This window comes from Mastomys coucha, unplaced genomic scaffold (assembly GCF_008632895.1).
Source record: "Mastomys coucha isolate ucsf_1 unplaced genomic scaffold, UCSF_Mcou_1 pScaffold18, whole genome shotgun sequence".
In the NCBI taxonomy this organism is placed as follows: domain Eukaryota; kingdom Metazoa; phylum Chordata; class Mammalia; order Rodentia; family Muridae; genus Mastomys; species Mastomys coucha.
Window position 1 is genome coordinate 81,162,380 of NW_022196900.1, and position 25,073 is coordinate 81,187,452.

Sequence of the window (25,073 nt, forward strand, 5' to 3'; positions counted from 1 at the left end):
GATAATCAGGGCAGACAAAACCAGCCCAGACCGCCCTCTGAGAAGGCCACTGTTTAAAAAAATCAACCTTGAAGGGGTCCCTGGACACATACAGTCCACTGGTTTAGGCAGCTGGGAGGCAACTGGGAGGCAGCGAAGTAACAGGGACAAAGCTAGCTATAATGTCAGCATGGAATGCCAAACAAGGCAGTGACCTCATATCAGTCAGTGCACAAACAAGAAGCCGGAACTCTGAGGGTTTCTGTCTTCTTGGGTGAACAGTACAGCTGGGGGCTTTGGAGCTGGATGACTGCCCTTTTGGAGTGGCGGGTGATGTGATTTTGTTGTTTCCTTCAGCAGCAGGCATCGAAAGTGGAGCAGGTGTACTTCACCACCGCAGTACCCGTGGCCAGCAGCACAGGTATGGAATCCGCATCAGCTGTAAAGGAAGGTCTATGGCCTCTCTGACCTTGCTTCACTTGTTAATTTTTTAGTTGACACTCCAGATTTCACTGAGTAGCCCATGTTCTCACGGTGACCAGAAGCCAGCATGCAGCTGGTGAAAATGTGGGCTCGATCCTTTATGTTGTCCAAAGGTTTCCCCTTGGATAGATAGTGTAAGCAGAACTAGGGGGAGTAGGCTAAATCCCAGTTAAGACCTAGGAGGGCAGTGGACTCTCGGGGCTCTTGTCTAATTACAGTCAGCAGCAGCATCTGGGTCAGAAACAGCGGAAAAGGACCCAGCTCCACCTGCCTGCCCCTTTTCTTTTTTACTGGTACTGAGGATTGAACCCAGAAACTCACACGTGTGAGTCAAGTTGTCTACCACTGAGCTGTAGCCCCAGCCAGAACTTTCTTGTTTGTTTGTTTGTTTGTTTGTTTGTTTATGTGCTTGTTTTTCAAGACAAGGTTTCTCTGTGTATCCCTGGCTATCCTGGAACTCACTCTGTATACCAGGCTGGCCTCGAACTCAGAAATCCGCCTGCCTCTGCCTCCCAAGTGCTGGGATTAAAGGCGTGTGCCACCACTGCCCAGCTCCAGAACTTTCACTTGAAACTTTTTCTTTTTATGTATTAGACCTGAAAGCAGATGTGGTGGTGCTTGCCTGTACTGCCAGCTCTGTGGGGCTACAGCCAGGATCATTGAGAGAATTTAGCTCTTGAGTCCCAGGTTAGCCTGGGTTGCATAGTGACTTCTAGGTCGGTCTGGTAAAATCCTGCAGTGCCAGGCAAACTGGAATAATTAAGGGGGGCTGGGCAGTGATGCCATGTGCACTCACGAGGCAGAGGTCAACAGATCTCTGTGAGTTTGAGGCCAGTCTGGTCTACAGAGTGAGTTCCTGGACAACCAGGGCTATGTAGAGAGACTTTGTCTTGGAAAGCAATGGGGGCCCAAAGGGATTCATTGACTCCCAAAGGTCATAAATGAACCTGTAGGAAGCCCTCTGACCACCTCATTCCCACTCTGTGACCTCTTACTAGCCTTCAGCTCTGTTGTACACAGAACCTGGCTGAGGACAGAGCATATATGTGTGTGTGACACACGTGAGGGTGAAATAAGAATAGATACGAATGGGCACACATGCTGGGGAGGAGATCACTCGACATCACTGACACGTCAAACATGAGCCACATAGAGAAGTGCAATGACCTCAGGAGCTGGGGTCTGAGCAGGTCCTATGCTGTGTGGCGGGTGTGTGTGTGTGTGTGGAATACAAGCAGCAATGCTGTGTGCATGTGCCTGGTGCTCAGGACTGCCTGTCAATTACTTGTACAGCCTGCAGGGGCCACCCCCTGGGGCAGAAGAGAGCAGGGAGCCAGCTGGTCCTTGATAGGTGTGGGCACTGTCTGCTTGATAATTTAAGCAAAAGGAAGAGCCCAGAGTATGAAGAGGAGAAGGGTGGTGTCTGCTGTGGCTGCACAGGCGAGCCACAGAGGGACAGGGTGCGTCTAGATTATGTGGGTGGCGCTTCTAAGAAGGAAGCATCACGTTGGATGGGAGAATCTTCACAGGCTTTCTCTATGAGAAAGAACCCAGGGACCAGTTTAAAGCATAACAAAACCCAAAAGCATGGTGTCTTTCCTACCTGTCATGCCTGCCTCCCAGCACTCGGTTCTCCCCAGTCCTTTCTCCCCTGCCCCTCATGCCTGTTCCTGGCCACTTGAAGAGCAGTCTCTCTCGCCTCTCTCACAGGGAGCTCAGTTCAGCAGATTGGCCTCAGTGTTCCTGTGATCATCATCAAACAAGAGGAGGCCTGTCAGTGTCAGTGTGCGTGCCGGGACTCTGCGAAGGAGCGGGCGGCCGGCCGGAGAAAGGGATGTTCTTCCCCACCCCCTCCAGAGCCGAACCCCCAGCCTCCTGATGGGCCCAGCCTGCAACTGCCACCCTAGACTTCTCCCTCATCCCTGCCCCCCCTCATCCTCCTCCATCGGACCCTCTTCCTGTGAGCAAAGCATACAGGCTGAGGCTCCTCAGACCCTCCGAAATGTTAAGTGCCATGGATGTGTCAGAGTTCCTGTCCCTCCAGAGCCTGGACACCCTGTCCAATCCGGTTCACAGTGAAGCACTACTGCAGGGGTAGAGGAAAGAGCCTGGCCAGCAGCTTCTCCAGGGGAAGGGCCTGGGTGCACACCCCTCCAGGAACAGGGTGAGCAGGAAGTACCGGGTGTGATGCTGCCGTCATGGGGTCAGAAATTGGAAGGATGAAGAAATCTGCCATCTGAAAGCTCACCTTTCAGACGTATTTTCTTTACTCATATCCCAGGAACATCCATTTTAAGGAACTGATCTTTGGAGGAAAAAAACAAAAAAACAAAAAACAAAAAAAGAAAAAAAAAAGCTAAGTTATAAGTGAACTGTCTGGCTGCACTGTATGTCACTTTTGCTTATTGTTATGTGAACTTGGAAATTAAGGTTACTTGTATGCATAAAAGTTCTAAATGAAAGGGTGTGGTTTCCATCAATTTGGTACTGCCCATCATTTGCACTGGGGTCATTGTGGATTGGGCAGGAGAGTTCATTGTGCCAAGTAAAGCTCCTCTTCTGTGTTTTTAATCTGAGGCAGCACCTGGAGGGCCAGACCACTGCTCTGTGAAATCGGGTAGTGGCAAGGGCAGGTGAGAGCTGTGTTAGACAGGGTGAGTTGCTTTGTTGTTGGTGTTTGGTTTCTGTGGAGCTTAGAGTAGATGCAGAGGAGCCCGCCCTGTATCCTGCTCAAAATCCTAGCAGGCAGCTGCAGGCTGCCTGGCCATAGTGAAGATGTTCTGCAGGGCCCTGAGGCAGGTGCTGACAGTGCTGTTGATAATGTGCTAGAGCTTAGAGCTATGTCTAGCACAGCCACAGGCCTTGCCTTCTTGGCTCTTTCCATTTCTCAGTGCTTGTCAGTGCTTGAGGCTTGGTGTTCATCTCTTCTAAGGAAGCGCCCTATTTTATTCTAAAGTGAACCAGAGGCTTTATGGCCAGTGGCTGCCAGGGTCTTCCTGCCTTTGATGGTATTTGTTTCCTCAGAGCAGAAGGGCTGCTTTTCAGAGAAGGTGCAGATGAGGCAGCAGGTGGTCGGCAGGCATTCTGGTACCCAGTTTAGCCAGGCTTTTGGTTATCCTCTCCCATCTGCATTTCTCACATCTCTCAGATTTGCATACAGCCTCATACAGTGTAAAGGAGGGTGTGATCTCTAAACAAAAAGGAATGAAAACCTAAAATGATGATATTCTACTCAGGGTAAAACAAAAAAATTCCCCTTCCACCAAAAAGCCTGAAGCTTGCAGTCAGTTTACCTCATTTGGAATGTTTTATTGAGTTGTGTTACAGGATTTTTTTTTATTAGTGTATAGAATTATACCCATCTCCTTGCCTTTGGCTCCAGGTTATTGCCTCTTCAAACATAAGTACAATCTAAAGGAGAATGGGGTGTGGCTGTCCTTTGGCGATTTACTGTGGCCATCAGCACTTGGCAAGCTCAGAAGGTAGCTGGGTCTGGGGACTGGAGGAGGCCTCTGCCTCCTGCAAGGAGCAGAGAGTCTGGTGCCCAAACAGGACAACCAGAGGCCCTCATGCAGTCTGGGCCTTTCCTCAGAGCCAGCCAGGATGGTGACCCTTGTCTTTAGGCAAGACATTTAGGGATAATTGGCCAAGAGGGTCATGGCAACAGTACTGAGGAGATAAGGCACAGGTTCAAGCAGCTGATCTCTCCCATTCCTGGACTGGACCAGGAGTGTGAACTCCTGATGTTCTCCACCTCCCCACCCCACCCCAACAAAAAGGCTGATGGGTTTGGGCAACCATAGACCTCAGCAGATGTCCACAAGGTGGGAAGAGCCCTTGTTGTCACAGCGGTATTCCTTCCAAGGAACTGGCTGCTTGGGTGTAGGTTGTCCCTGGCTGTCTCTAGGACTTGCGCTCACAGGAAGCTTTGCACTTGGGTCCTCACTCTTCTTTATAACCTCTGAGGAGAGCAGTGAGTGGGACCCCAAAGTGAGCTTGTATCAGGGGGTAGTAACGGCCCTCCCACTTACTCTGCCTGTGATGACCTAGGAATCTGGTTTGCTGGGCGCTAACATAGGAAACAGGAGCCTAGGGAGGATGTATGGAAGGTTTTCATGGTTTAAATATGGCTTCTTGGCTAGCTAGGGCTGCGCTCTTAACAGTCCATTCCTAGGTCATTGGCTTTTCACCCTCCACAGCTGGGGTGGGGAAGAAACATTGGAGCAGTGTTGTGGCTGAAGTGTTCATAGGTGAAGGAGTTAAGTGATTTTAGAACACAAAAGAGACTGTCAGATGCAAAGAGCTTTTGGAAAGTTGAGGGCTCTGCTTACAGTCAGTGGTTGTGGAGCGCCAGTGTGTGATACAGGGTAGACAGACACTTCTGCCATGTCTTACCAGCGGTCCTTCCCCCATCCTTCCACAAGCCCAGCCGCTAATGCCAAGGGCCTTGGAGAAGAGGGAGCCTCCTGGCTAAGCTAGAGCCACAAGGACCCTTCATGGAGAGAGTGGTTTCTCTGGGGAATGACCTTAGGGTAAGGCCAAGAAGAGGGAATTCTGACAGGTCCTTCCACGACAGCCATCACCACTGTCACCCTGTAGGCCATACTTGGGTTACCACTAGCACATCCAGTCTAGCCTCTTCCAAGAGACTAGGCCGGTGGACCTAGGAGGTGGTCAATGTTGGTCCCACCAAATTGCCTTATAAATGTGGTCTTTCCCAGGCAGGAGGCAAGGCTGAGGGAAGATAGCTCAGTCCTTGGGCAGCACTAGTTTGGCCACAGGAATAATGTCACTTATTGACTTATTCCGGTTCAAAAGAAGATGGTACAGTGCCAAGAAAGAGGACTTGAGGTGTGGAGAGCCCTCCAGGCAGAAGGCAGCGGTCTTCCCTTCGCTAGCAGATGGGAAAAGGTTGTTTTCCGGGTCAAGGCAGGGGGCTGATGGGGTCATGGAGGTGCCTGAGCTCTTCCTGAGGCTTTGTATGATGCTGAATGTGTCCAGAGGGACAAATTTGCAGAACCTCATATTTGATATTTTAAAGAAATAATTAAATAAAAAGCACTTTAGGTTACTTTATCTTTAACCCAATTGCTGCAATTTTCTGTTGTGTATGTATATATACATATATATATATACTTTCCACAAAGTTTTATTTTTTGCTCAGAATAAAAGTTAAGTTGAGGTGTAAAAAGAAGAGCACTTATTTGGGTGCAATATATGCGTAGCTTGACAGTCGCTATCCCACGTGGCCCTGGCCTGGCCTGCCTGGCCTTCCCTTCATCAGCCCTGTGCTGAAGCTGGCCACAGGAAACCAATATCAGATCTCAGCAGCTGCTCAATCTATGCAAGCCTTCCCCGTGTGTCCGGGGCGCCCCCCTCAGGCCTTCCGCGGAACTGCCGCAGCTGTTTTCTTCAGACTGTTGAGGCCCCTTTCACTGCTTCTTGGTCCCCTGCTCTCTCTTCCCCCTCTTCCCCATGACAAAATGATTCCTGAAAGGAAGGGTCGGTTGTTCCTAGGTAGAAACCTGGCACCTTTAGACTTTCATATCTGTAATCACATCCATTGAAGGGAAAGGCTTCTCCGGTCCCTGAGAGTATTGATTTGTGGAACTGCACTACTCGTGCATTTACAGCCTTTTCACACCCCAATCAGAAATATGCTGGAAGGATCTCTGCACCACCTCTGTTGCTTCAAAAGCAGAATGATTTCCATACTTCATCAAATCCATTGAGGAAGCCGTTAACAGCCTCCCTCTCTGGCTCCCATTTACTCTTAAATTCCCAACTGTAGAGGCATTTTAAATATACTCCAGCCAAAACAAGATTTTCACAGAGGAAGTTTGCAAGTAGCTTTGCTGTGACACAGGTGGGAAACTGTCCATCTCTTATTTGAGGTAGAAGGGATGAGCCACAAAACTGGATCATACATATTTCTGATTGGTCTGGTCTGTTTCTTGCATATTCTTGGGGCAAAGATAAAGGGGTCTTGCTTCTTATGCCTCTGCTCTTGGGAAGGTTGGTCATTAGCCTGGGCATTTCTCACTGTTCTGGCAGCATGAGGGCTTCTCAGTCCACATTGAAAACGCAAGTTAAATTGGATCTGTCAAGGTATATTTATAGTACAACCTTTTTCTAGAACTGGTGTTTAAAAACCATACACTGCTCCTTGGATGGTGGCCTACTGGGACAAAAATAGGTGATAATGTCATGTCACTTTCTCAATTCAATGCAATTTCTACTTTTTTTTTTTTTACAGGGGATGTTTTCGTAAAACTTTTTCCCACCAAAATCTAGGGTGTTTATTGCAATATCCCCATGTCCCTCGAGGTGCCAAGTCAGGAGCTTGCCCGCCCTTGCCTCGGGCGTTCTCAGGCTTCCCAAGGGCTGTTTAAGTCAACAGTCTGCATCTTTTGTTGTGCTCTGGAGAAAATGTCACTGAAGTCGGAGTTCCAGGTAGCTCTTCCCCTTTCCTGCGAACTCCCCCTGTCGCAGTTTGGGGAAGGTGGCTGGAAAATAGGCTTTTCTGGTTGTCTGGCTCAGATCTAGCCAGAAAAGGCCACAAACTCTTCTCTTTTCTAACACAGACTAACCATTGGCCAGTGGTCTTGGTGACAAGTTTTTAGGTCCCAAATGGTTTTATTTGAATTATGTAAAAGTATCAAATTTATTTTAAATGTAACATGGGAACAACGGACTTCCACTGAGCGATATGAAAACGTTACAGGTTCAGTACTTCCAAAGGAAGAAACCAACCCAAAAAAGAATAAATACGAATTTGTATTTTTGAAGAATGTGAAATAATGGTGTTTGCTTAATTGCTCATTTTGTATAAACTTGATATTGTACTTTAAAATATCTGCTATGAAGTGAAAATTTAACTTTTTGGAATTGAAAAAGCAATATTAAATACTAATGAAACCTTAATTAAATGCTTATTTAAATCTGGTAGTACCTGTGGCATTACTTCCCATCCTTGTCCCTGGTTGGCACTCTCTTCCCACTCCCGTCCATCAAGTCTTGGAGGGACAGAAAGGAAAGGTCAGTCACCAGGGGTCTGCAGATTTCCTTTTAATCAAGACTCTGCTGAAGTGTTTTTGTGGGGCTGAGAGCCCCCAAAGCATGAAATGAACATGTAATACCACCTGGAACCCCCAAAGCAGGCCAGACCACTCTGGCCAGCACTGCTGGCTCCCCGAATCCGAGTACTCAAGACTGGATGTTCGTTGGCTACATTTCAAAGCAACAGTACTGCCTTCAGCCAGGACGACGTGGGAGTGAACCCAGCTGCTAGGAGAGTTGCCATCCCAGGCTGAGGGCCAAGTACCAGCAACTGCCAGTGAAGACTGGCCCCTTTTAGTGAAGGGAGTTGGTCAGAGTCCAGCCATCGGCCCTGGAAAGGGACAGAAGTCAGGGTGCCCGGCTAGGGAATGATCAAGACTCCGCGGCTCCATCGCCAGCATCCTTTGGAAGGCCACCTCTGGCGGATACAGATGGCTGGGGCGACGCTCCAGACTTGGCTGAACCGTTCTAGTTGGAACAGAAAAAGGGGAGAAAAAAAATGAGCCTGGAGGAAAGGCCTTAACTTAGGCCCCATAGGCCACTTGGCATCTCGACAGTACCATACTTTTTCAAATCCTCGCTTTGATCAAAGAAGTTAAGCGGTGGGGATGCTTTTCCACCTGCCTCCTTTGGGGCAGGGGGATGGAAGGGTCGGGGCGGCGCGTGCTTGGCCAGTGCAGTCAGTGGGAAGACCCCACCTCCCCAGGCCTAGCCCGGAGTGGGCACTGACCCCGCCACCAGCCGGTTCCGGGCGCCGGCGGCCCAGCTGCCGTAGCATCTCCTCGCAGGCTGCGATGGTGTCCAGGAGCTGCCGCTGCCGCTGCTCCACGGCGTCCAGCAGCTGCTGGGCGCGTTCATCTCGGGGCGGCTGCGGGGGTGGCCTCCCGCCGAGCCCCAACCCCGCCTTCCCACGGTCCACGCCGGCAGCCTCCCTGCCCGGGGAGAGAGACGGCGTCAGGGCCGGCGCTGGGCGACGCGAGGTCGCGGCCCCAACCCACCGCCCCGCGGGCCCGCTCTCACCCCCGTGACCAGCCTGCGCCGGGGCCCCACTCCATCGCTACCCGTGCCACCCACCCACCACCCCTCTGCAGTCCGCCCCCGCGCCGCGCGAGGATTCCGCTTAGCCGGGCTCCGCCCCGTCCCCACCGTTCTCCTTCAAGTCGCCTGGGGGGTGCGGTCCCTTTAAGTTGCCCGGAGCGGAGGCGGGGTCGAGCCTCGCGGACCGGATGTCGGGTTCGTGCGTCACTTCCTCCCGGAAGCGGGTCTGGACGGATGTCTACTGCGCGTCCGTGTGCGGGGCTGAGGGCCGCGGTGGCGGCCGGCATGGGGCTGAGCGACGGTCCGGCGGGCTCTGGCCGCGGCTGCCGCCTTCTACGCCCTCCCGCGCCCGCTCCGGCGCTGCCAGGGGCCCGGCTGCTGCGGCTTCCGGAGAGCGAGGTCGTGGAGGCCGCAAGCCCCGAGCGCTCCGGTTGGACGGAGGCGCTGCGGGCCGCCGTGGCCGAGCTGCGCGCCGGCGCCGTGGTGGCGGTCCCAACTGACACGCTGTATGGTCTGGCCTGTTCGGCGAGCTGCTCGGCGGCCCTGAGCTGCGTGTATCGCCTCAAAGGCCGCAGTGAGGCCAAGCCGCTGGCCGTGTGCCTGGGCCGCGTGGCCGACGTCTACAGGTGAGGCTGTCCCGACCCGGCCCCGCTGGGGGCGGCACCGCGGGAGGGGTTTCCGGTGACAGCCTCGGGAGACTGAGGCGCCGAGCGCGGGAGGGGCTTTGTCCTAGCTCAGGGAGGAATCCGGAACTGGAAATTTGTTGGGAGCGCTTAACGCTTGTCGACAGTGGGTCGAAACGCTGAGTTAGGCGAGCGTGGCACTCTTCCCTTGGTGCTCTTGTGATGTGCGGAGGGGAGGCCCGTTCGGAAGTAATGTCAGATGATACGACAGTTTGAGATTGTATTCACGTGTCACGGCGCTGTGGTTTTGTCCCCAAGACAGGCGTATAGACTAAAAGCCCGGGGTACTCTGTGGAGTCTGTCTTCTGCCAGAGCTCCGAGGAAGAGGAAGTAGAGAGTCAGGTAGATCTCGTTTATTATACACGCAAAGGACCCCTCTCCAGCATCCACCTTAAGTCCAGGAAAAGCCCATCGGGGTGATTTGGAGTGGATCTGTGCTTCTTTGCCCTGCAGGTACTGTCAGGTGAGAGTTCCTAGGGAGCTCCTGGAAGACCTGTTCCCAGGACCTGTGACCCTGGTGATGGAACGCTCAGAGGAGCTCAACAAAGACCTGAACCCCTTTACTCCTGTGAGTCAGATTTTAGCTTTTTTTGCAGCCTAAATCAGACCCCTACAAGCCCTTGATGCCTTCCTCACATTCTCTCTTTTCCTCTTGCTTCACAGCTTGTTGGCATCCGGATTCCTGACCATGCCTTCATGCTCGACTTGGCTCAGATGTTTGGGGGACCACTTGCACTCACTAGTGCCAACCTCAGCTCCCAGGCCAGTTCTCTGAGTGTTGAGGTGAGAATTGGCCCCAGCAGGTTTAACTGCTGTTTCCTCAAAACCAACAAGGCTGACACTGTAATGGGATCACCTGGCAGAAATTTGGGCCTTTGGTGCTTAGGTGAGAAGGTTACCCTTTTGGTGTTGGTTAGAGGAGGGCATCCAAATGAAAGAATCTTAGAAGGGGGCAGGTGGTGTGCCTGTAATGCCAGGGCAAAGGGGTTAAGGTAAGAAAAGCTTAAAGGCAGCCTGAGTTATTTAGGGACACTTACCTTTTTTTAATGATTTATTTTTATTTTATGTACATTGGTGTTTTGCTTGCGTGTATGTCTGGGTGATGGTGTCAGATCTCCCGAACATGGAGCTGTAGACGGTTATGAGCTGCTGTGTGTAGGTACTGGCAATTGAACCTTGGTCCTCTACAAAAGCAGTCAGTGCTCTTAACTGCTGAGCCATCTCTCCAGCCCCCAGAAGCTTGCTTTATTTATTTTTTAGAAAGTATTGGAATTGTTTTATCTTGATAGGCCAAGGGAGAACAGGTGTGTGTGTGTGTATTTGTATTTGTATCTATAATAATACAAAAGATGCTGGGGTGGTGGTGAACATCTTTAATCCCAGCAGTCAGGAGACAGAAGCAGTCTGATTGCTCAGCTCCAGGCCCTCCTAGTTTACAGAATGAGTTCCTACACATCATAGAGAGACTCTGTCTCAAAGAAAAAGAACAGATTATAGGAAATACAGACAGCTTTGTGAGGGAAGTAGTTGTCAGAGAATTGACAACAGTGCTGAGAAGAATTGGGGGCTTTGAAACGTTAGTTCACTGTTCTATCACATGGCCACTAAATGACAGTCCAAACTTCTTGCCAGTTCTCTTTGACCTCTTCCTTTTTGGAGGGGGCATGCTTCTGTTTGAGACAGGGTCCACCTTGTATCCCAGGCTGGCCTGGAACTTAAAATCAGGATCCTGAGGCCTCCACATTTTTGGGTCTGTACCAGCACACCTGGCCTCACCTAATTTTTGATTCCCGGCCTTATTTTATTTTTGCTTGCCAGATAGGCCTGAGACAATATCATTGTAATCCTGTGTTGGCTGTGTGGTTTAGGACAAATGAACAGGCAAAGAAACTTTGCTCTGCTCTTCCAACACTTACATTAGGTGCAGTAAAGTGATGAGTTTTCTGTACCAGTCCTGGGGGCCTTGGAAATGCAGTGTCGGCTTTATTTGCTCTTGGCAGCTGTGGGTTGTGGACACCCATATGAGAATCTTCCCAGGGGAGGAATTAGTTCTTACCTTGACAACAACCCTGTACCAGCATGGTCTTTGTTTGATTTGTAGCTGGTATTTATAATTCCCCTGTCGCCAAGACCCTGGCCTAACTGCATTGAAGACTCTCCTGGGAGCAGAAGGAATCTAGCTCTGCTGTAGTGCACCCTACAGCCCAGGGGCTGAGTGCTGGTGGCGTGTGTTGCACAGTCCACCCTATTTTCTTCTCTGTGCTCTGATCATAACTTCCACTGAGGTCTAGGACCGGGCTGCTAGAGCTTTGCTTTAGGACCTGAATGAAGTAATTTATGTGCATCACACAGATACGAAAGGACTGGGCTCATACCCAAATGCCACTTTTTGGACCTAAGCCTCCCTCATCCCTGTAGTACTTGGAGCTCCTTTTAAGTTTTCTTTATGGGGTACATACCTAAGGGTGGGATCCTGAGTGCTGATTGACTTAGCTGGCCGTACCAAGAGGCTTCTCTGCTGCTTAAAGGAAGATGCTTCAGTGTACATGTGAGCTGTGTGCTCAGGATGAAAATACAGATGTGCCCTTACCTTCTTTTCAGGAGTTCCAAGACCTCTGGCCTCATTTGTCCCTTGTCATTGATGGGGGACCAATTGGGGATAGTCAGAGCCCTGAGTGTCGCCTCGGCTCTACTGTGGTTGACTTATCTGTACCTGGAAAATTTGGCATTATTCGCCCAGGCTGGTAAGTATCTTTCCTGTGCCATTGGGATATGTGAGGGAGGTTGGAGAAAAGAGAAGCTTTAAAGTACAGATTTTCTCCAGGCGGTATTAATGCACGCCTTTAATCTCAGCACTTAAGGTACAGAGGCAGGCAGATCTCTCATGAGTTCAAGGCTACCCTGGTCTACAAAGCAGCTCCAGTACAGCCAGGGCTACCCATAGAAACCCTGTCTTTAAAGCAAAAAATAACAACAAAGACATATCTTCATTACCATTTTGCATTGGTTGGGGCTACTAAGGGCCACCACAGAGAGGTGGTAAGTGGGCTGGGACTAAATTTGCTTGTATGGTTTGCTGGCTTTTTAGGATTCATCAAGTATATTTAACAATGAGACAGTAAAAAAAAAAAAGAAGAAGAAGAAGAAAAGAAAAGAAAGAGCCACTGTGGTAGCATGCCGTTAATCCCAGCACTTGAGAGGCAGAGGCAGTAATCACAATTAGGCTACTCAGGCTTTGGTGGGCTCGGTCCCCTGAGAAGTCAAACTCTAACTACCTTCTATCTTCCTCAGTGCCCTGGAAAACACCACAGCCATCCTCCAGCAGAAATATGGGCTGCTCCCTTCACGGGGGTCCTGTTCATGAAATTTGGGAGGACCCAAGGACCATGCTGGATACTATGTGTCTGCTACTGGTTGACAAAGCCTCATTGGCTGAGGTCCTGGAGCTACGTCTATAGCCTACCTTTTTAGGCAGCATCCTTGGCGCTGAGTCTTGTAGGCCAGCCAGAAGCTGCAGGGTGAGCCTTGCACCCAGGGGAAGGATATATCTGTAGATTGATTTGTCAACCAAGAATTGAAGGGAGGGAAGAACATTCTTAGAGTGGGCTTATTATTTTAAGTGCCCCCTCTCACCGCCACCCCCTTTAAGTTAAGTAACTTGAGTACAGAATTAGAATGCATTAATAGCTGCTTTCCAGGAAACAGTGACATTTGGTGTCAAACCAGTGGGAAGCACTAATGCAGTCTAGAAGTGGTAGGACCAGTGCAGCAAAGTCTAGGAGCCCAGGCCATAGCTTTCTGGGTACAGGGGAGTGGTCATTTGGGGGAAGTGATTCTAGGAGTCCCAAGTGAAATATTGAAAAATAAAATGTTGACTGTTTTCAGCCAGTGACTTTCTTATTTATTGGTATAGTTCTTTGTGTAATTTATTTAGCTTCATTGTTTATGCAGAAGCCTTTTGTCTTTGTTCATATGCCTACCAAGTATTTAACATAATTATTTTTCGGGTATTTGAGCTGTATTTTTTTGTTATTAAATATTGCTTCTACAAACAGTTGTAAATGGTTTATTTTTCTTTTGAACTATTTCCTTAGGGTAGGATTTCTCGGTCAATATATATGTGTGCATTATGGCTGTTGATGTAGATTAGCCTCAGAAAATCTGAGTTAAGTTTCACTGAGGATGCCTGCTCCTTCCTGCTGCCTTGCCACATCCACAGTATATGTGCGTGGAATAAAGTTACCACGGCTTGAATCCAGCCCTTCAACGAAGCTACGAGCTGGGTGCTCAGCCCAGCTGATCTGTCAGGTGGGGCTTAGTGTCAGTTACTGGGCTGGTTATCCTTAATGCCAGTATTCCACCTCACCCTCCATCTGTTCCCATTTCCCAGAGTTAATGGCTCAGCTTTAGCCTGTAAACCAGTCCAGCGGGTTCCAGTGAACTAGGTTCCAGTGAACATTTTCTTTTCAAGAATCTTGCTGAAAATATTCATCAGGTTTTTCTTTAACAAGGATCCTTGCAAGTAGCATTAGTTTATTTGTAAGTAAGCACTGGCTTGTTAACTTCTTAGTAATCTTATGTAAACTAGTCTTTTAAGCAGATCCATCTCCACTGTGCTAAAGCTAGCCAGCCTAGCCATACACTTATTTGTCCCAGACTGACCTAGTGGTCAGCATTTATGAGGGCTGCAAGAGGAATGTGTACTGGCACACACCATTTCATATTTAATACAAATCACAGTAGCACTGAAAGTGGCCCTAGTGAGTGGCCTCCCCAGCCTAGACAGCTGAAAAGAGTGACCTAGTCCCCTCTGCAGCTAAATAAATGTTCATCTGGGAAAGGCTCCGGAGCACAGAGGTATGATCTCGGAGGGAAAAATAACTGAACTCCCAGGCCTGAGTGTAGCTGCAAAGAGCAAAAACAGCCAAGGTGCTAGCTACAGTTATACCAAAAGCAGGATCCTGTAAGCTTTGGGAAGGAAACCTTGCTCAAATTCCCCAGCACCTGACAGATAGTAGGTGCTTAGTAATGAATATAGGTGCTCAATGTTCTGATAATGGAGCACAGGAGTCGACTGGAAGGACCTTAAAGGCCTCCTAGAAGTGTCAAATGTGATTCCCTGTGTTCAGCAAGATATGGGAAGGTGGCTGTCCAAAGGAAGTAAGGTGCATGCTAGCTTAGAACCCTGAGACCCTTCTAAGCACAGTGGCTTGTGCAACTCCACTATACAACTACCTGCCCCAGCTGAAAGCTGAGGGCCACAGAGCTTCCTTAAGCCATTGCAGCCACTTCTACTTCATCATGCCTTGCTTCCCAGCACTGCCAGTCCAAGTGCCAGCCTCTGTTCTACATGAGCTAGCTGGTCCACCCACAAGCTCCCAGTTGCTGCTTGGGACTAGTGAGCGCCTATATCCTCAGCTTAACCAGCTTGGTGATCTGTTGAGGTTTGTTTGGGTGCTATTCCCTCACATCAGCCATTGCTCCTTTTCCTTGATGAAGTGCTCTGCCCAACGGCGGGTCAGCTCTAAATACAGGCTGGGCTGGTGAGGCAGGTAGTCCAGATAGAGGCGAGTCGGCGTCGTCTTGGGGACAGCTTTCTCGATTTGCGTGCCCTCGTGCCACTCATTGAAGGAGGTGATGGATACTATCTCTGGCCTCACAGTCAGGGCTGCCTGCAGGGCTGTCTCATAGTACTTGCCGTTGACCCTGTTCCGAGTATTGTGGTTGTTCCAGGGCCGGATGCTGGTATCGATGTACCCAGGCCCCACGCTGGGGATGAACATCAGGTTGTTGGTATCACAGAAGTTCTTCACAGCTTTCCAGTTCTGATGGGAGGAGCCAAAGGAGAAGCCATTGGAGGCAAAGTAGGTGTACATTCCGTCGAATCCTGCCGCAAGGATGTCATGGGTGTGACTCTCCTCCACGAGCAGAGCTATGAAGACCCCGTCATAAGGAGTGTTTCGGATAGAGTGAGGCCCATTTTGCGTCAGGAGGTGGGCCCAGGCCTCAGGGGATGTCAGATAGGAGTCGTAGATATAAAAGAGTGGGAGGCTCTTGCCCATGCTATTCTTATAACGGTAAAATGCACCATGGGAGCCATACCTGAGGAGCAGGAGGGAGAGGCTTAAGTTGGTTGCGGTAAGAGTAGCCACAGGGGAGATCTTTTTCTGTGCTCACAGTACTCTGGGATCCAGCAGGTCACATACTGAGCCTATCTATGCCTTCAAGTGTTAGCCTGCCTCCCTCCTCAGCCACCCCCTGACCCTCTTCCCTAAGCCCATCTTCTCCTCAGCCTGTCCACCACCATCTTCATTTGAATTTCAGCAACAATCTCCTAATTGGTGTCTAGCTTTCGTTCCTGCCTTTCTATAGGATACAATCTGACCACTCCTAACCATGACCTGTAAGGACTCCCGTTTCTGGTCTGACCTGACCTATTTTCAGTCCTGTTACTATATATGAGATTCCACTTGCTAACTGGCCTTTCTGTTAAACTTCATGTGAGTTTGTCCCATCTTAGCACATACCATCTGCCAGTTCTCCCGGCCTGGAATTTTCTCCTTTCTCCAGATCTTTGAAGATCTATCATAATCATCATCATTAATATTTTATTTGATACAGGGTCTCATGTGCCCTGGAGCCCATTAAATAGATCAAGCTAACCCTGAACTAAGAAAATCACCTGCCTCTACCTCCTAATTGCAGGGATTAAAGGCTGTGCCATCATATCTGACCAGCTCAGACATTTTAAAAAACGAGAGCAGGAATGAGGGATAGATCTAGGAGAAGTGGGGAGGGCAAATGTGCTTTTTTAAAAGAACCATTATGCTGGAGAAATGGCTCAAAATTAAAAGTGATTGCCATGCCTCCAGAACCCTGAGTTCTGTTCCCAGCACTACATTAGGCAACTCATAATGTGCCTGTAACTCCAGCTTCCTCCTCTGGCCTTTGGGCACACATGGACACACATATGCATATCATAAAAAAATAAAACCTCTTTAAAAACGTCATGGATTGGGCTAGAGAGATGGCTCAGTGGTTAAGAACACCGACTGCTCTTCCAGAGATCCTGAGTTCAAATCCCAGCAACCACATGGTGGCTCACAACCATCTGTAATGGGATCTGATGCCCTCTTCTGGTATGTCTGAAGACAGCTACTGTGTACTTATATACATAAAATAAATAAATAAATCTTTAAAAAAAAAAAAAAAAGTCGTGGATTGAGTCTACTGAATCCAGGGCCTCTGGCCTGACGACACATGCCTGTAGTCTAGCACTTAAGAACAACAGCAGGAGTTGAGGGTCATGCTCAGTGACATAAGGAGCTCCAGGACAGCCTAAATTAGGCCCATCCATTCCCTTTTGCTTAACAACCACATTTATATCAGCTCTAGGAGCTGGGAAGTCCAAGATCAAAGTATCTAACAAGGTTGGTCCTTGGTGAGGTCTCTCTCACAGCTGACAGATGGCCAATGAACTGTATGCTCACACAAAAAGCAAGAGTCAGCTTCTTAGATGTGAGGACATAAGACCTATCCTGTCCGAGAAGCACACATCACCATTCTAAACTAATTCCTTGAAGGCTGGGACAGAAGGTACCAGCTCACACTCATGCTTAGCATACAAAGGACCCTCCCTGGGTTTGATCTCCAGAACCATAAAAGGAGAAAAAACCCTTTCTGTGCACATTCTTAACACAAAACTTCACTTTGCTTTGTATTGTTTTTATTTATTTTTTCATACTATAGATTACTGTGGTTTCTCATTTCTTGGTTGGGGGAGCTCTGCTGCACCCCCAACCACTAGATTATTAAAGTACCAAGTCAGAAACTTTGCTAACAACAATAGCTATCTATATGTGTGGGCACTGGACAGTATTTTAGTGAATATATACAAACATGTATGAACACTTTGATACCAAAGACTCAGTTATTACTCAGCTACCTGACTCAGCCCAGCACCCTCACTGGGAAACAACTGCTTGGGACACATGTATTCTAGCCTTGTAGTGTCTCGCCTGGCCCTCTATCCCTTCTGTCCCTACTTCCTTCTAGATCCCCATCTTACGTGTCAATGATGTACTTGATGTTGTCATGGACAGTGATGTCATCCCGGCCCTTGTAAGGTTGGATATGGAAGGCCACCTGCCACAAATAGAGGAGTTACAGGTCATGAATATTCTGGAACACAACACATACAGTTTAATGCCACCAGCCCTGACTTGTAGGAGGGGTTGAGTTCCGGAATGCCGGGCAAGAATGGGCTCAGTAAAGGTTGTCACTGCCCTTCAGATCAAAAACAAAGAGTGAAGGCATCACATGACAGGGTATCCAGGAATCATTCTGGGTTGCTGCAGGATAGCTCTCAGGTTTCCATCTCTGTCAGCTCCAATCATGACCACAGTGAGACGTGTGTCTACTCTCTGCCAATGGAAAGTGTGCCACAATCTAGTAAACCTGCCAGGGGTGGCTGGGCGGTGATGGCACACACCTTTAATCCCAGGGGAGGCAGAGGCAGGCAGATTTCTGAGTTCGAGATCAGCCTGGTCTACAGGAAAAAAAAAAAAAACAACAACAAAAAAAACCCTGCCAGGGGTGACCTCAAGGGGAGGGGGCTTCTCGGTTATTTTTCTTCCTTCACCACATAAGTAGGACTGATTTCCTCTATGGATGTGTTTGAGGAAAACGACCATATGCATATCCTTCCACTCAAAGGTGAACCTGCTTATAGAGGCCCAGTACTGTCCTCTGCTCTATGAAGTAGAGTCTAGAATTCTGTCTGCAGATCCATGCCCAGGATCCAAGATCAGAGTTTCCAGCCTAGGCTATATTGCTTAATAAAAGTGAAGGGTCTGGAGAGATGGCTCAGTGGTTAAATGCACTGGCTGCTCTTCCAAGGGACCTGAGTTCCCAGCACACCCATCAAGTGACTCACAACTAGTTCCATGGGGATCTAATGGCTCTGGCCTCTGCAGGCACCTGCGCATACAGAGAGATAAACATACACAAAAATTTAAATATAAAGGTAAATACTAGAAAGTAATACTTATATAGTCTTCCATTTGTCCCCTCTTTTGTTTTCTCAAAATTAAAGATGGTAACAGTTGACGTGGGCACAGCCTGCTAGACCCTCTTCCAGTATGGGACACTTGCTATGTGTCTATTATCCCTAGCCACCCCACACTAACCTTATGGCAGAGAAGGGGTGTTCTCAGCCTTGCAGTGGTGGCACACGCCTTTAATTCCAGCACTTGGAAGGCAGAGGCAGGTGAATCTCTTAGTTCCAGGACAACCAGGAAGATACAAACTGTGAGAAATTCCAGAAGAGGAGTAGGGGAAGGGGAGGAAGGAGAAGAAAGGGCATTTTCCAGAATGAGAGAACCCACCTGGATGTTGTACTGATGGGCAGTGTCCAGAATGGCAGGTACCAGGTCATCTGTGGGCTCCCCGTTATCATCAGCCATGCCAGGAGGATACCAGGAGAGAACTAAAACTCCTAAACAATGCAGAAACCCTTTCAGTGGCACACACCTCCCCTCTCTGCAGAGATTTTCTTATCAGAAATGATCTCCAACTGCATGATTCCTGAAAACCTCGAGCCAGGAGCCTGCCAGGTTCCTAGGGACAGATCTGAGGCCCAGAGCGCAGCTGGCCTTGGAGCTGTCCGCTCCAGCAGTGCTGAAGTGCTGCAGCCAAAGGAGCCGGGCTTAGGGAGTGCAACTTCAAGTAGCACACTGATGAGGAAATAGTGGCCATACCACACTGATTTGGAAGCCACAGCACTACCTGTGAGATCCTAGCCGAAGAGAAGTCCTATACTCATGTCTCCTATGGGTGAGAGCTCTTGCCTTGACTGACTGCCCGTCTAGAGAACAAGCCTGGACAGAATAGCCCCCATCCTAATTATCTTTGAATATGTCCCATACCCCTCATTATTTGTTTATTCGTTTACTCATTTATTATTTTGGAGATATTGTCCCACTGTGTAGCCTGGCTACATAGTTGGCTAGCTTCAAACTGGGAATCCTGCCTCACCATCCCAAGTGCTACGATTCTGGCATGCACCACTAAACCTGAATCCTCACCTTGTAATATAACAAGATATATCTTTAAAAACTAGCAGAATTCGGTGACAAAATCGAAACTAAATGAACCTCCCCTACCCCAGCCTGTAATGCAGAACGTTCTCCAGAGCCTCTGCTGGCTGGGCACTTGATGAAAAACTCCTGTGTTATGCCCACCCTCAGCCCTGCTAGATGGGCCATATAGCTGTTGCACTCCCCTGCACTTGCTGTGAAAGCAGTCGCCTCCGCAGGTTCTCCTTTGAGTCCCAAAAGAGCTGGGATCCCCAGGCCTCACTCTCCTGAAACCTGGAAGACCAACAGACTTACAGCTGCACTTTTTTACTGTCCCTGTTCTGGATAGCTCTGCTGCACACACACCCCCAACAACCCTATGGAAGGGTCCTTGGGGATGTTGAGGGCCAGAAAGGCCTAGAAGGTACAGTGGAAAATTGGAAGGGGCGGTGGTGTGTAGTGGACCCGGGATAAGAGTGGGAGGGAAGGGCTACGAGGTCAGCCTGGCGCGAGAGTGGCACCAGGGACCCTGTGGCGGGGCATCAAGAACTGTGGTTCAGGAAGGAAGGACAAAGCTGGGGTCCAGACTGGCCAGGGGAACGCAGGGACTCACCGATGGCAGCTTCTTTGAGCTGGGTCATGTGCTCTCGTAGCACGTCGGGGTCCCGCGAGCTGTAAGGCCCCAGCTCTGGGTAGAAGCTGGAGCCCAAGTCATCTGGAGGGCTGTGGCGGCCACGCGGGTAGCTGGCCGAGATCTTAGGGTCCCAGTGCGGCACCATGACATGGTCCCAGTGGATGTAGTGGCCCTCGCGCCGCGGACTCCCGTACCACGAGTAATAAAAGGCATGCAAATCGGAGTAGACGCGCAGGCTCTGCCGGGGCGCGGGATCGGCCTCTACCGGACCCAGCGAGGCGCGCGGGGCGGCGGTGCGCGGCAGGGGCGGGGGCGGCGCGGCGGGGGCAGCCGGAGCGCGGGCGGGCGCGGGGTTCCCCTCGGGACGCCGCTCGAACGGTGCTAGCTCCGGGCCTGGGCCCAGCGCCGGCAGCCCGTCCGGGGCCTTGAGCGTGCGCAGCCCCATGAGCGTGCCGAAGGCGAAGAGCAACACCAGGAAGAGGGCGATGCAGGCACGGCGCCGCCGCCGGGCCATGGCTTTCCCGCGGTGCCCGCCGCCGCGCTAACAGCTCTGGAGTCTAGCCATTCTGCCCGCCCGCCCGCGCGCCCCAGACCACGGCCGGCGAGCGCCGCGCGCCCAAGGCGGCTCCGCGCCTGTCCCCGCAGTGCGGGCGGGCCCGGCACACATAGGATGCAGTGGCGCCGACCAAGTGATCGCGAGTGGAGGGGGGAACCGGGCGGAGGAGCAGGAATCTCGCCCGGCCCCAGCGCGTCCCGAGCGGAGTGTACCTGTGGTCCGGGTAGGGTGCAGAGCCGGATCTTCCCGGTAGAAGGATCTCTCATCCTCCTTTTACGGAGCTCTGTTACCATCACCCCAATTCGCCCCAAATCCCCAGTGCTGAAAAGAAGGGCACTGGGCCACCCTGAGAGCTCTGCCTGGAGCCAGTAACCTAGTGGAAGACCCCAGCTTGCACTGGAACCTAACTCCAGGGCCAGGCCTGGCTCTCCTGTGCTAAGCAGTAGTACTGCCTAGCCTTGGCCATCTATGCATGATCCCCCGAGTCTTCCTCAACTCTGCTTTCCAGGGGTCAAGCAGCATCCCCTCCCTTCCGCACTGATATTGAAGGGGTCTTGTACCCATAGTTGGCAAGAGTTCAACAACAGTGAGTGAGTTCAATCCTTGTTGCCATTCACTCTGTACTTTGAGACTAAGTTGCCCAGGCTGATCTTGAACTCCATTTACAGCCCAAGCCGACCTTGAATTTGAATTACCAGTCCTTCTACGTCAGCCTTTCGAGTGCTGAGGTGACAACTCCCGGGACGGGACGTTTATTGTTTTCTGAAGTGCAGTCTCAGTATGTAGCTGAGGGCAGCCATGAAATTTTCCATATGGCCCAGGCTAGTCTTGAACCCAGTGTATCTTTGCCTCTGGCTCCAGACTGCTGGTATTACAGGCATGCATCGCCATGCCTGGCTTCTCACAGCCATAAACATCCAGAAGTTCTCAGCAGACTTCCTATCCGTTTTCACTAATGTCAGGTGTATCTTGTTCAGGTCGAAGCTAATCCGTTGTCAAGGCCAATCAGAAATGTGAGGAAACCCCAAAGGATTCAACAAATGGACCTTGAGTGGCTGTGGTGTCTCCTCTTGCCTTTGTAAAGCAAGGGTTAATAAGTAAGAGCCCCACCAGGGCGGGTTGATTTACTGGAGAGAAGGAATAAGTCAGGCTTCTGACCCAGGAGCGCAAGCCACCAGCAGAGGCAGAGGTGGCCTACCTATTATGCTGACATAACGAAATATACATAAATAATCAGCCAGAAGTCTGTGTGTCTAGAATACCCAACCCAGAGAAAGCTGGTAATCAGACGTTCGCCTTCCAGGCAGAAAGAGATCCAGGGAACTCCTACAGAAGAGAAGAAAAGCCTTCTAGACAATATCTGTATGTTCTGGAATCGAATTGAGATCCTGGGAGGCAGCTCACACTTCCTGAAAGGCTGCTCATGCCACAGTGAAATGGGAACTATCAAAGTGGCCCCTCGCTTTCAAATATTAAGTGGAAGTAAAAACAAGCAAGAATGGGCAATTGAGGTGGTGCAGTAGGCTGTGGTGCCCACTGCCAAGCCTGATGATCTGAGCTTGAATTCTAGGATGCAAATGGTGGAAGGAGAGAACACGGTCCCTTAAGTCCCTCTCTGACCTCCACATCCCTGTCATCAGATACGCACACCCACATACACAAATGAGTGTGGCACACACAAGTAAGTGAATAAATGTAGTTTTTCAGAAGTCAGCAGACCAAGAAAGTGGACCAAAGGAAGTGGAGATTATGACCCTTACAGATAAAATACTGGGTGGATAGGGTGGCCCATAGCTGTGATCCCAGCACACAGGCAGCTGAGGCAAGAAGTCTGAGTTTGAGGCCAACCTTAGACGCTTGGTGAGAGCTAGTGTAAAACACCAAAACAAACTGTGGTGGTTTGAATATGCTTGGCCCAGGGATTGGCACTATTAGGAGGCGTGGCTTTGTTGGAGTGGGTGTGGCCTTGTTGAAGGAAGTGTGTCCCTGGGTAGGTGGGCAATGAGACCCTCCTCCTAACCATTTGGGAGCCAGTCTTCTCCTGCTTGCCTTTAGAACAAGATGAAGAACTCTCAGCTCCTCCAGCATCATGCCTGCCAGGACACTGCCATGCTTCAGCCATGACGATAATGGACTGAACTTCAGAACCAGTAAGCCAGCCCCAGTTGAATATTGTCCTTAAAAGAGTTGTCTTGGTCATGGTGTGTCTTCACAGCAACAAAACCCTAACTAAGACACAAACTAAACACTAAAATATTACTGTCCGGGCTGGAGAGATGGCTCAGTGGTTAAGAGCACTTCATGCTCTTCCAGAGGACCCAACTCTTCCCATCACCCACATGGCAGCTTGCCACGGACTGGGATTGGATTATTTTTCTATATTATGTGGCAGCTATCAATTGCATAATGTTAGAAATTAAAGCTCAGGGCTCACGCAATAGTAAAGGCTCTCACTGCCAATCCTAAAGACCTAAATTCAATCCCTGGAGCCTACTGTGGAAAGAGAGACAACTCCTAAGGCTTTCTTCCCCATGCATGCCGCGGCACATGCACAGAACACACACATACACACAGCATACACAACTTACAAACAAAGGTTTTAGAAAGAAGCTACAGGGCCAGGAGAGATGTTTCAACAGTTAAGCTCACTTCCTGCTCTTGCACAGTACCTGGGTTGCGTTCCTAGCAATCCCATGATGCCTCACAATACAATCACCCATCCCTAAATTCCACTTCCAGTGGATCTGATGCCCTCTCCTGAACCCCATGAGCAACAACACACAAACATAGTGTACTTACACACAGACAGACAAAACACTCACAGACATAAATAAATCTAAAACATTTTTTTTTCAATTGCAGAACACCAGGACTAACAGGTCCTGTAACTTTGCTAAAGCCTTGGGCTGGTCTGACTGGGGCCACATTCTGAGACTTCCCTGAGGCTTCTCAGCTAGGCTTGCCGACAAACCCTGTCCCAGTTGGGAGGTTCCTCCTCCTCCAACCCCATTCTCCTTCCTCTGCAACTCACAAGTGCTGACCCATCTCTTCCGTCCTCTCTACGTAGGATTCCTTCAGCTGCTGACCCAACATGAGCTCCTCCGTTGAAGCCTAGAGTGGGAGAGGTAAGCCTGTGGTTAGTGTGTTTGTCTAGGATACAAGGGCCCTGAGTTCGAACCCCAACACTGAAAAATCCAGACATGGGTAGTGCATGCATGTAATCTCACTATTATCCCAGGACTCGGGAACTGGGGGCTGGAGGATCAGAAGTTCTAGGTCATCCTCTGGTACATACCAACACAAAGAACTTGTCTCAAAAACATAATAAAGATAGGAGGAAAGGGGGCTGGAAGAGATGGCTTAGTGTTGAGAGCACATATTGCTCTTGCAGAAAAAGTTCGATTCTGAATTCCCAAGACACTGGTATCACCAGTTTAGGAGATCCAAAGCCATCTTCTGGACTATGTAAGGTGCCTGTGCTCACACGTGTATAATACCATACACAAAGACACATCTGTACACATAATCAAAAATAAAATACAGGGCTGGAGAGATGGCTCAGGGGTTAAGAGCACTGACTGCTCTTCCAGAGGTCCTGAGTTCAAATCCCAGCAACCACATGGTGGCTCACAACCATCTGTAATGAGATCTGATGCCCTCTTCTGGTATGTCTGAAGACGGCTAGAGTATACTTACATATAATAATAAATCTTTCAAAAATAGTTATTTAAAAAAATAAAATAAAATACATGCTTTTGAGATAGGGTCTCACTCTGTAGCCCTAGCTGACCTGGAACTTGCCATGTAGATCAGATTGGCACGAACTCACAGAGATCCACCTGCTCCCTCGGTCTTTCGAGTGCTGGGATTAAAGGCTTGTACCACCATATTGGCACCAAAATAAACCTTGTTTATTTGCAAGGTGTGTACTTTTAGTAAACTGATCTCAAGTCAGTGTACAGCAAGCCCTGGCTGCCTCAATACCTCAACACACTCCCAGCGAGACAAAAGCCTTCACATCAGGCTGGGGGGTTGGGGAGACACATCAGGCTGGGGGGTTGAGGAGACAAAAAACAAGGAGGGTCATCATGACTGAGCATTCAAAAAGAAGAAAGTATTAAGGCAGAAGATTTTTTTCTAAAATTGCAGTACATCTTTTACACAGAAGCAATGCTGTGGCCTCCCTGGCACGCACTCAGATGTGGATTCTGCCATCCTCCCTCTCCGGAGTGGGGGTGGCTCTTGGGAGGGGAAGGGACTTCCTGTAGCCATGTATTTCATGGGTACTTCGAAGGAAAACATAAAGAAAATAAAATGAGCCAGAAGCCAAGGTGTTAGCACAAGCCTGCAAGCCCTGATCCTAAGAGGCAGGAGGAAGAGGAGTTCAAGATAACCTAGGCTACATGACAGCCTTAAAAAAGCAGTAATAGCCGGGCGGTGGTGGCGCACGTCTTTAATCCCAGCCCTTGGGAGGCAGAGGCAGGCAGATTTCTGAGTTCGAGACCAGCCTGGTCTACAGAGTGAGACACAGAGAAACCCTGTCTCAAAAAAACCAAAAAAAAAAA

General features: G+C 49.8%; 4 protein-coding genes and 1 long non-coding RNA gene across 8 annotated transcripts in view; 3 read left to right on the forward strand and 2 right to left on the reverse strand.

Annotated features, from left to right (window-relative positions):
- The window catches only part of Mtf1 (metal regulatory transcription factor 1), a 43,453-nt gene extending 40,511 nt beyond the window's left edge, over nucleotides 1-2,942 (forward strand). For 2 of the 3 annotated variants that reach the window (XM_031378601.1, XM_031378600.1), the window contains 2 exons: nucleotides 340-400; nucleotides 2,173-2,942. In XM_031378601.1, coding sequence (XP_031234461.1) covers nucleotides 340-400; nucleotides 2,173-2,369 — 258 coding nt within the window. In that variant the 3' untranslated portion in view covers nucleotides 2,370-2,942. Of the gene's footprint in view, nucleotides 1-336; nucleotides 401-2,172 lie in introns of all 3 variants that reach the window. The other variant, XM_031378599.1, reaches the window with a different exon arrangement.
- A 4,566-nt stretch (nucleotides 2,943-7,508) lies between these two features.
- On the reverse strand, nucleotides 7,509-8,571 carry CUNH1orf122 (chromosome unknown C1orf122 homolog). Its single transcript, XM_031378605.1, has 2 exons — nucleotides 8,252-8,571; nucleotides 7,509-7,989 (listed from the first exon to the last, which is right to left on the reverse strand). Exons 1-2 carry the CDS (start codon nucleotides 8,297-8,299, stop codon nucleotides 7,894-7,896), a joined length of 144 nt encoding a protein of 47 aa, XP_031234465.1. The 5' UTR covers nucleotides 8,300-8,571; the 3' UTR covers nucleotides 7,509-7,893.
- Nucleotides 8,572-8,766: 195 nt separating this feature from the next.
- Nucleotides 8,767-13,296, forward strand: Yrdc (yrdC N6-threonylcarbamoyltransferase domain containing). The gene is made up of 5 exons (XM_031378604.1): nucleotides 8,767-9,185; nucleotides 9,696-9,810; nucleotides 9,906-10,025; nucleotides 11,844-11,986; nucleotides 12,534-13,296. The coding sequence occupies exons 1-5, from the start codon at nucleotides 8,794-8,796 to the stop codon at nucleotides 12,604-12,606; spliced, it is 843 nt and encodes a 280-aa protein (XP_031234464.1). The 5' UTR covers nucleotides 8,767-8,793; the 3' UTR covers nucleotides 12,607-13,296.
- Nucleotides 10,603-20,519, reverse strand: Maneal (mannosidase endo-alpha like). 2 transcript variants are annotated; one of them, XM_031378602.1, is made up of 4 exons: nucleotides 19,932-20,519; nucleotides 18,629-18,738; nucleotides 17,311-17,387; nucleotides 10,603-15,344 (listed from the first exon to the last, which is right to left on the reverse strand). In XM_031378602.1, exons 1-4 carry the CDS (start codon nucleotides 20,464-20,466, stop codon nucleotides 14,708-14,710), a joined length of 1,359 nt encoding a protein of 452 aa, XP_031234462.1. In that variant the 5' UTR covers nucleotides 20,467-20,519; the 3' UTR covers nucleotides 10,603-14,707. The 2 variants fall into 2 exon arrangements, with proteins under 2 accessions (XP_031234462.1, XP_031234463.1); XM_031378603.1 differs by lacking the exons at nucleotides 17,311-17,387; nucleotides 19,932-20,519 and having other exon boundaries at nucleotides 18,629-18,699.
- A 2,111-nt stretch (nucleotides 20,520-22,630) lies between these two features.
- Nucleotides 22,631-25,073, forward strand: part of LOC116095556 — a 3,535-nt gene continuing 1,092 nt past the window's right edge. The window contains exons 1-2 of the long non-coding RNA XR_004120632.1: nucleotides 22,631-22,658; nucleotides 23,576-23,633. This is a non-coding gene — a long non-coding RNA (uncharacterized LOC116095556). The remainder of the gene's footprint in view (nucleotides 22,659-23,575; nucleotides 23,634-25,073) is intronic.